The sequence below is a fragment of the Phytophthora infestans genome, genomic scaffold (genome assembly GCF_000142945.1).
Source record: "Phytophthora infestans T30-4 supercont1.47 genomic scaffold, whole genome shotgun sequence".
Classification (NCBI taxonomy): Eukaryota; Oomycota; class Peronosporomycetes; order Peronosporales; family Peronosporaceae; genus Phytophthora; species Phytophthora infestans.
In genome coordinates, this window is record NW_003303712.1 from 472,587 (window position 1) to 483,540 (window position 10,954).

Here is a 10,954-nt window from a genome sequence, read left to right on the forward strand (position 1 = left end):
TGCACCTGGTACAGTCTCAGCTTGTGCACAATTCTCAGAGTGCAATCCGCTTGAAGACTCGACAGTGGTGTCTGGTGAATGTGGCGGGTCCTCACTACTAGCAAACTCCCGACACTCTTGCTCCAATAACTCAACTCGAGGACATTTACCAACCACACGGCATCCAGGACCTTCGTAAGTTGTAGACTCAAATTCCCATGGGCAGTAGTGCCCCACGAAGCTCCAATATCTGCAATCTGTCTGCCTATACTTAGCAACTCGTAAAATTTCTCGTTTTGAGGCTTGGCACGGTTCTTAGGCTCGCGAGAGATTTTTCTATCCTCGTACGGGAAATCCACAGGAACTGATCTCTCCAATTTCAACTTCTTGTAGTTTTTCACCAGCCATCGCGGATGGATAATACTTTCTGGAACAAGGATACTACATCCAGTTGCCTTCCTGTAGTAAATTATATGTCGACAGGGAAGAAGTCTCGTAACTCGAAAAATACACGAGCAAGACCAGGTTTCAGGATTCATCATGTATTCCTCTTGGATGTCGTCATCTTTGGCCGCTACGTACTGCAGCATAATATACGGCCCGGTAGGATAATATCGGTACTGAGTGGTAGATAGCAGCGCAAAATCGTATTGTTGTTTCACCAACTCAACAGCGTGGAGCGACACCGTATTCGACAAGGAGTTCATCTCTGCATCGTACTCAGTGTTGAAGTAGACGCCAACTTTATTTACATTTCGCTGCCACATCCTCTCGTTCACTGTCTGCCAGAACATAATGGAGACGACACAGTCGTCGAGTGCTAACGATCGATTCACCAAAGTCTTCAGTTTTTGCCAGCTCGACTCAAGTCGATTGTTGGTCTGGTTGCCCATATGCGGGACATTTCCGCGGTAGATTGAGCTCCACTTATCCTTACAATTACTCCAGTTGCGATCAAGGTAATCGAACCACAAGCGAACTTTAGCCTCTGTTCGCAAAACCACTTTCATAGTAGAGATCACATTGTTGTAGTTCTGTTCTGAAGGTGCACTTACCAGTAGTTGAATCAGCCTTTTCATTTCTTTCTTGGTGAAGACATCCAGATTATACTTCTCTTTCGCCACTTCTTCTTGCAAATATTTAACCACGTGAAAATGACACAGCAGGATTCGTACACCAACAAACTCCTCCTCCAAAACTGAAATTTCCGTAAAATCCTTGTCCACAATAACCACTGCCACAGACTCGTACGATGGACAGCTCTCCTTGAATTGTGCACAAGCCAGTCGCAGCGTTTCTTTTCTCTCATTTAACAGAAGGCAGTGCTGCGCATGTGTAAGAAAAAAAGTGTTAGTCTATGAATCAATATCATGCACAGTCTGAGACTGGTACACAACCACAAACAGTCGCAGTCAACTTTCAAAAGAACGTGTTGGCCCTTCCCCATAGCGTCATGGATCATGAAACTAAACAACTTGTAGTTGGAAGAATTCGTATCATGAGTAGCATCGATCATTAACACCTCTGGAAAATGCGCAAACATATGACGCATGTGCCCCGATTGAATGGATACGCACTCCACAATACCCTGCCCAAAATCAACACTTTAGGACACGAAAAATAGTGATACCAGCAAACAGCGCCCAAAACAATTATCCCACCTCTTCATTAGAGAAGACACGAGTCACGTTACCCGGTTTCTCTGCAAAATCCTCGAGAATTGATTTGATTCTCTCCTCCATTGAAGGCAAATTGTAGGATTCCCGCGTCAGTCTGGCAACCAAATTGTGAACGTCCTTCATCGTTGGCTGCACTTCGGTGTTTTCTGAGATATACTCCAGAATCCGCTTGCGATTAGCGCCTGCTCGATGCAGCGTTCGCACCGTAGAGAGCACTTCCTCGTCGGAGATCTGCCGAGCCTCATGGTAGTTTTCGTAGGCATCAGCGCTGATCTCATGGTTGTGCTCCGTTGTTTGCTTTGTGACGCAAACTTCCCAGCCTCCGGTTTCTCTGACACAAGCATTAATCTGGAGTAATCACAAACAACAACATGACGTCACAATACTTGCCGTAGCAGCTCAGATAATAAATGTGCTCACCTGAGCAGGACATCCGATCTTTCAAGAATGCTGTTTGGGACGCTTGCCCTTGCCTCTGCTGCGCCGTGGCCTGCCGTGGTGCGTACAGACGTACGTTTTGTTGTAAAAAGAAAAAGTCACTGGAATCGGTTTGATTGGATTCCGACTCTTCTTAATACGCTCATTTCGTACTTGAACAGGTGTGGCAGTACGCACGGAATACAACTGTGGCAAAAGCAGTAAGTTCTCATTTGTTAATACCAAGACTTGTACACAGTCTGAGACTGACAGACATTTAGATCCACACAATAAACATACCTGGTGCGTTCGCCTGCTGTAGCTCCCCAAGTAGCGCTCTAGATCCTCCCAGTCCGCAAAGAGTTTCACATCCAGTTCTGGAACGCGGATAGTGTTCTCCAGAGGGCTAAGACGCATTGGTGTAGGTTCATGTTGATCTTCAGAAGACGAATCCGATTCAGCGTCCGAGTCGGATGATGAACTATGTCTCGGCGGCGACGATAAGCGCCGCGACCGCCTCTTCTTTTGACGCGTGCTCTTCTGGTGCCTCGGTTGAGAGCTGCTCTTCTTTCTTTTCTTGGACTTCCGAAACGTAGCAGGAAGCGGACTCTGAAAATCGCTGTCTCCTCTCTCTTCTGTTTGCTCTCTGGACGACGAGACGTACCCTGAGCTTTCGCTCGCTGACGAGGCGTCTTCTCCACCCTCCGAGCTATGTGCCACCTCTGCTAGGACGCCGGCGTGCCGGTGGCGAGACATCGTGGAGCTCCGGGGATGCTAACGGTGCTGTCGGAGCGCGCGGATTCGAATGGAGGGAGGCACGCAGGACCGCAGATTTCTACGACGAGAAAACCACACAAATCTGCGTGGATAGGGGATACACTATCCCACAGTTGACATCCCACTCCGAGTGAAAAACGCCCCTTTTAATTACTGTGTACGAAGCCACTCTCCTACAAATGGGGTGGCATTACGTGGAATGTCAAGGGATACCCGAATGTCGGTCTTCACTTCAAGCCCATAGAACTCGCGAATGTCGAATCGATCTTTACAACTATTAATATCAACTACACCTACGAGTACGAGCCTACAACGACGGCTAACGTGGCGTACGATCTGTTCACCAGTTCAACACCTGACAGAGAATTCGAGTATGAGATCATGGTGTGGCTAGCGGCCATTGGAACAGCCTGGCCACTGTCGAGCGAGGGCAAGAACATCAAGAATACCACCGTCAGTGGCGTCGACTTCATGCTCAACCACGGTGTGAACGGAAACATGACCGTGTTCTCGTAGGTCACGTCGAAGTTGACGCAGGATTTCTCTGGTGACCTCACGGAATTCATCGACAACCTCCCGGAAGACGTTGCACCCGACGCCAAGCAGTACCTGACCAAGGTACAATGTGGAACTGAATCGTACCACGCCGAGAACGCCACCATGACGGTATCGGCGTACACCGTTGCAGTGAATACTTTGATCCAGGGTGAAATTGGCTTTTCTTCTTCTCCATCTATCAACTGAGAGAGTTCGGACCCACGGGCCAAACTAAAGAGGGCCATTTCTAGGGAGGGCCATTTGTAAAAAAAAGGATGTAATCAGTGTTATGTGCATTAAAGCCAGAAAGAAAAACACATGAAAATTTCTTTTTGCCGTCGCTGCAACGAGGTATACAAACTCAAAATGTTTCAAAATCGTGTCCGTTGCAGATTCACTTAAAATCCACTGTGTGTGACACCACACAAAAATCAAGTTGTTTAGAGGTGTGTCCGTTGCAAATAGGCGTGTCCGTTGCATTTATAAAATGGCGCCCAAGCCAACACTCCCTGCCTGCGGCTACCTAGTAGCATACCTCGGATTGTCTACGGATACGCTTAATGCCCTACTGGATGAAGCGAAAACCCGCACGTACACCCCCGTTTTCAAGGACGTGAGTGATGATAATTACGACACATACCGCGAACAGTCCCGTGTTCACGCTCGGTCTCCTTCTATCGGTTTACTGCGAGTAGCCATTAGCGCTGTGACTGCTTGTCTGGACCCGGCGTGGCTTCCTACAGTCTTCTCCTTTCTGCGCTCAACGCCAGGAGGAGAGGAGCAAGAAGCGCATCAAGGCTATCTTGAATTCTGTCATCACTGAAGCTTCCAAGAACAAGTTTACGCGTGTCCTGGCAAGTATGGTTCTCGCTTAGGAGGAAGGAACAAGTCTACGAGTCTACGATGGCTGCTTCACTGCGCGCGACGACACCAAATCTCGCGTGGTGCAAATTCCAGTGGGTTTCTGCATCATTTTCCGTGGGGACCTTATCCATAGCGGAATGCCCTATGATGCCGTGAACCACCGGATCCACTGCTACCTGTCATTTCGCGGAATCAAATGGGAACCGGATGTGGTAAACAGCGTGTTGCCCAAGACCTACTCGTGCCAGTACTGCGGAATCAAGTATGGAGACTGCAGCGATGCGTTCGCATCGCTGTTTCTGTACTAGGAATCCTGAAGCAGCCAAGAACGAAGAGACCAGACGCCGGACGGACAACAAGGAAGGAGAATGGACGCGTCCCCTTTGTTTGAAGACGTTCGCTAAGAGTGGATCACTGAGATCTCACACTTTTCGGGGATGCAACAAGAAGCGTAAGGCAGATTAAAACAGCATTCCATGATAATTATCAATGAAGAATGGGCGCTTTGTTGAATTATAACGATGGTAATTACGAAAGTTAAACTAACAAACACTTACTATTTAACTCCATCTTGCATATCCCCAGAATCGCGGAGGCACAATACTCGTATGGAAAACTGAGGGATCTTGTACATCCGCCACGGGGAGAGTTGATACAGGATTGAGAACAGACACTGTTGTCTCTGCGTTTTGACACCGATCACAACTTGATGCTGGGGGTGAAGCTGGGCTGCTAAGGTCTACCCTCTCAAAAAATACTGGATCTCTTCGTGTGCTGTAAGGAAGAGTGGTGCTTCTCCTAGACCGACGTCGTTGTCGCCTACTCATTGATTCTTCTTCGCTGAACGCTGGTTCTTGTATTCGAGGTTGAAAGGTAGTAGCTTGCTCACGATTAATCCACCAGTGCAAATCGAAATCACTAGGTTGTAAAATTCGTTCTCCATTAGAGGCGGTGATGTCCATGAGTTCATGAATGCAAGGGAGTCCATGTACAGCTCGGTATACGCCAGAACATTCACTACGATCCAGTCTATTAAAGACGATTGCACGTGCATCCTCCCACAGCTCGTGCGTTTTAGTAAGAGCTCACACTGAAATTACGCGGACAACCGCTGCAACACGATTGCCTTGGAGAAGATATGAAACTCGTACGGAGTTCCGTTGAGCCAAAAGTCGAGTTGAAGATGCTGCAGAGTTCCACCGAGGCAGCAAACGTTTATACACGGTAAACAAGTCGCCATTACATCCACGCAACCAAGATTTACACTTAGCGTGCGTTCCTTCGACGAATGAAGTGTCTCTGATACCAAAGTGTTGGTACTGATCCGTTCATGCTCGTACAATGTGTTTCTTGTACTTTCACCAGTGTTGATCCAAGTAACGTGAAAGAAGAACGCTCAGAGCGCGCAACTCGCCTCGGTTTATCTCGAACTCTGCCTCTGTCGATGATTCAACAGCTCGGTAAAATAATGACATGAACGCATCCGTTTGCCAAGTGTTCTCGAACTGAGGTTGCCCTGGGGCTGGGTTTTGAACAGCTACTTGCCCAAAGACCTGGCGGGTTTTGCCGACGTCGTTCTTGTTCATATGCCACCTACATATCATTGCAGGTACGCCAGGGAACACAGTATTAACAGCGTTCATCGCTGCCAATTCTCTGTCTGTTATAAACACACTTGGACAACCGACACCTCTCTCCGACAGGAAAGAGGACAGCGTGTTCATAGCCCAGGTATAGTCTTCTTCTCTTTCTCGCGGTAGCCAGCATTGTGTAACAGGTAGCACCGTGTTAAATCTTGTCATAGTGATGATGTTCAACAAAGGATGCTTGTATTTGTTGGTCTTGTATGTACAATCTATTCCAACGACATCACAGTGAAGTCGGTACTGTTCCAGCGTACCCGGATGAGCCCAGAACAAATAAAGGACCCTTTGTGTTTCCAAATCCACTTCATATCGGTAGTAAAATCCATCTGACTCCAGCCGATTAAACAGAACTTCCATAACGGTCTTGGTGGCGAGTTCGTGTCGACGAGAATTGCGTCGCACTATTGGAAGCTGCGGCCCGTTGACGATGACCTGGATGAACTCTGGCGTCTTCTGACGGTGGATAGTTGTGAAGACGACTTCCGTTCCTCGTGTGTACAATTTTCCATTCCCCAGTAGGGTCAGACTTGTCCACGGCTTGGAGTATTATCTTCATCGGACAGCCAATACGCATGGAACCTCGCATGGGGCGCTTCCGGTCTTCATCTTTAAGATGCTGCGTACACTTTGGCTTGCCACCTCGTTCACAATCGAAACCACGTTTCCAAACTGCATCCCCTGCCGTCGCTGAAGTAAAGGCACGCGTCTTGGTCACATTAAAACCATGATTCTTGGTCCAGTCATGCAGAGCTGCAATGGCGGCATCCTCTGACGAGTACGTATCCTCAGGCGGAGGGGTTATTTCCACGGAAATTTTTACTTGCACTCATAGACCTTGTCTCCACACGAGTATTTCTCGGCTCGCTATCCATAGCAACTTGAGATTCAGTCGGAGTACCAAGCCCAGGTTCGTCTCCTGCGTTCGCTTGGTCTTCCACCAAAGGCGGCAGGTCACTAAGCGCTTCTGAGAGGGCGGAAACCGAAGGGCACGTATACTCACACGTTGGCGAAAATCTTGGACTGTTGACAGTCGGGGACACAGCGTTGAGCAGAGATGCTAGATCCATTTTGGATGTCGAAGTAGAGGCTTGATGAGTTAGGCTGAGAACTATCTCACTAGTTGGAGTATGTGGAAATGAGCTTACTCCACACTCCAGACGTGGACAGGAAGAAGGCTACACGCTCGGCTTCGTTTGTGCGATACAGTTAAATAACTTGGGACCTCGTCTTCATCAATATCTTCCACCAAATAATTGTATTCGCGTGCTATCTCGTCTACCCGGGCAAGAACATTGTGGTATAAACTCCATCCATATCTATCCTCTGCAACGGACACGGTGGGATGCAACGGACACGGTCATTTGTAACTTGATTTAAGTAAAGAAGAACAGTCGACCCAAAAGGGCTCGCCCTGCAACGGACACGCAAAAATGCAACGGACACGTTTAAATCATCTTGGTTTCAGTACTGGGAAATTGCCTGTATTTTTTAAATTGATTACATCCTTCTTTTTTTTGCAAATGGCCCTCCCTAGAAATGGCCCTCTTTAGTTTGGCCCCGGACCCACACACAACAGTTATCTTTTTTTATGAATAGAACGATTACCTTTTACACCTTTCCAATTCACAGCTGTGAGATCTACGTTGATGTTACGAAGCCAATCGAACCGAAAGCTAAAATCCATACCTGTAAAAACATCTACGTCAGTGAATAAAGTAAGAAGGATAGTTGACAGCATCACACGCACCGAAATGCGTGAGTTCGAATGGCAGCAGGACAGTAGTAGCGATGAAAGTGCCGGTTTGAACCAGTTCGACTTGTGTTTCCAGTACGAATGCCAGCTGATAAAGCGGGGAGAACGCAAACTTGCGCTCCAACAGCACTTTCAAAGCCACCAAGGAGCAAATCTTCAACGTGGTTAGTAGTAGGATATTCCCAATCGCCCCACTTTGCCATCCTTCAGGAGCGTAGACGATGTTTGGTAGCTGGTAGAGTACCAGCTGATAGGCTACGAACACCATGGGGACAATACACTCGACGTACTTAACTATAACGAGGTACTCGCAGTGGAATAAAAGCTGAAGTCCTTGCGTGATGAACTGCTTTGAGCGCTCTAATTCTTCACCGTTTTGGTGGGGGAGCAAGACACTGGAAGGCTTCTGTTGCTCAGTGCCTACTGCGGTGGGACCGATAGCTGCACATGAAACGCGGCGTGTTTCGAGCTCGCCAAGAGACTGAGAAAGGAGCGACATGTGAGCTTTCGAAGACACCGAATGGCACAGTCTCGAGCCGAATACATCTAAAGTCGCAAGCGTCTTGAGGATTTCTAACCGATCATTTGATAGTGGATGAGGTTCACACGCCCACAGTCGAACGCTTGGTAAGGATATCACGTTATGAGCTACCGGGTCGCGAATCATTTTCAGCAGTAATGTCAGTAAATCATCAGTGGTGTGGTTGCCTAAGTGGTTCTTGCTCCAGCTGTTGCTGTATCGCAGCAAACTGTAGACGGCGCTAGCGTTGGCACGAAGCTCGCGATACTCCAGCAATGAGAGCACCATGCCAGCAACTATAGCCAATACAGAGACCAAGACGGATCCAGAGCTGAACATGCACACGGAGACGAAGAGTGTACTGAAATAGTCGACGTCAAATCCAACGCGAAATCTTCCAGCTCGTGCATAGCTCGTCCAACGTATTTCTGGGCTCCAAATTTCCAAACTGGCAGCAATAGCATTACGAATCCTTGATAATTGGCCGGTACAAACGTGTAGAGCACTTTAAAAAATGGGTACATGGAGGCTAAGCTCACGTGCACAGTAAGGAATCGGAAAAATTTAGAGAGATGAGGTCGCAAAGGGGAATTGTTTCGGAACGGGGCAATCCCAAACATTAGAACTATCAGCACGCTTAAGATAATTCCACACGATACACTACAGACCAACAGCATACAGGGTACGGGAAAGCCCACCAGAGCTGCTAGCAAGATAGCAAGCCCAGTGTAACCAGCAGAGACGCCCGTTGACAGTAGAATAACCTTTCCAAGCGTGAGCGGGAGATCACGTACGAGGCGTCTCAGCAAGACCACACCAGTGCAATTTAAAAGGAAGACGATGGCGGCCAATCGGATCCAGAAGATCCAGTTCGCAGCCCAGCCTTTAGAGGGTTCTTGAAGTGGCAACAATTCCAGCATTATAGCAGCTAGTAGCGCTGGCACTGGAGTTAGCATGCACACCAGTAACACGCGGGTCTTGGACGCGGTCTTACAGTAGTGATCAAGACTTTCCAGCCTCTCAAGTGAGTACTTTCCTTGTCGACCAACTTGGATATCGTTCCACTTGTCCTCAACACGAGACACAACAGATGACACTCGATCCGATGATCTCCTATGGCCAGGGTCTTGGTCTTGATCGCTCGCTGCGTGCATCTTTTTCGTACAGGAATACTCGATGAAAGTGATGTTAGATTCAAACGAATTGACAGAATTAGCAGCGTCCGACCGCAAATAGTTTCGACTGAAAATAAGGGAAAAGTTTTGTTTGAAAAGTTGAAATAACTGACGAAGCGAATTTATTACGAAAAGTTTGCTCCTTTAATTTCATCAATACTCTCGAATTATAGGGGGGGATGAGTCTGGTTACGAGTCACTTCTAGCAGTAGCGTCAGTAAATGATCAACGTTTTGGTTGCATAAATGTTTGTTTACTCCAGTTTTGTTATAGCAAACTGTAGACGATCTTATGAATAGCGTTGGTCCGAGATTCCAATAATGAGAACTCAATGTCAACAGCGATACCAGCACGGACACTTAGACGGATCCAGAACTAAGGACGCACACGGAGACAGCGCTACACGCCACAAATTGAGGCATAATGTCTTTCAATTCATTCATAGATCGTCCCACGCATACCTTGGCTCTAGATTTTTTTTTTTTCAAACAGGTAGTAGCATAACAAATCCTTAAAGCATTGATATATTGACGCTGAAAGTGATCGTGCGCTATTAGAAAGTGAAATAATTCCGCGATGAAGTCGAAGTGGGGGGTTGCGTCGAAACGGAGTAGTGTCAAGGATCAGAGCAGGTAATACTCCAATGACAACTCCATTCGGTACATCTCCACACAGGGAACACGAAACCCCACCAGAAGGGAGCAACCTGCGTAACCAGCAGAGATGCCAGCTGATACGAAATAGTATAATAGTTTATTTATTTGAATTGTGAGCTGGAGATTGAGTACCAGTCCGTGCACGTTAAAATGAGGCAGAGGCAGCCACTCGAATGTAAAAGAAATAGATCTCCCGCAGTATACTATTGGAGTTAGCACACGCACCAATAGCACACGCGTTTTGGACGCGGTTTTCTAAGCTTTCAGCCCCTGAATCGAGTATTTTCCTTGTCAACCATCGTTCCACTAATCCTCAACACGAGATAAATTGGAGGGCACTGGACATCCTCCGAGGGTGCCGAAGGGTGATGGAAAGAAGTATTTTTACTTTATAGAAGTACGACCTACTTCAACCCCTTTTTATAATCAAATTTATCGGCTTCAATTTGGCATAGGACTGTCTGTACCTTTTCACGTAGCATCAAAGAAAAGAGTGAGAGTCTGTGACCACTAGATCCAACAGCATACTCTTACCGAGATGTTGGAGTTCATACGGAAGCACAAACAATGCTGCGAAGAACAGCTTCATACGCACAAGATCGAACTGCGTTTCTAAAACGTAAGCTTACGCTAATTGGTAGATCGGAGAGAACACAAACTTGCGTTTCAACAGCAGGTGAAAAGCTACAAAGGAGACAATCTCCAGAGCTGAGAGCATAGGGATATTTCCAACTGTATTAAAGTCCCAACGAGTTTCTCTACTGGTAAGTACAAAGCGTTCGGAAGCGCTTGGATCGTCGTCTTGTAGGCCAACAGAACTAGCGGAAGCACACACTTGACATATTCGAAACCAATGCCAGGTTTTTACAATGACAAAGTAGCTGTAAGCTTTGTACTATTATCCTCTCTGGTTTTCTAAGACGTTAGATTCCTGCAAACCATTTGAGCGGA

General features: G+C 47.3%; 2 protein-coding genes across 2 annotated transcripts; one reads left to right on the plus strand and one right to left on the minus strand.

Moving 5' to 3' along the window:
• Positions 1-3,145: 3,145 nt before the first annotated feature.
• On the minus strand, positions 3,146-3,514 carry PITG_16997 (uncharacterized protein; the record flags this gene model as incomplete). Its single annotated transcript, XM_002897159.1, has 1 exon — positions 3,146-3,514. One exon carries the CDS (start codon positions 3,512-3,514, stop codon positions 3,146-3,148), a length of 369 nt encoding a protein of 122 aa, XP_002897205.1.
• A 4,136-nt stretch (positions 3,515-7,650) lies between these two features.
• On the plus strand, positions 7,651-8,633 carry PITG_16998 (uncharacterized protein; the record flags this gene model as incomplete). Its single annotated transcript, XM_002897160.1, has 3 exons — positions 7,651-7,816; positions 8,245-8,279; positions 8,574-8,633. 3 exons carry the CDS (start codon positions 7,651-7,653, stop codon positions 8,631-8,633), a joined length of 261 nt encoding a protein of 86 aa, XP_002897206.1.
• Between the last annotated feature and the right edge of the window lie 2,321 nt (positions 8,634-10,954).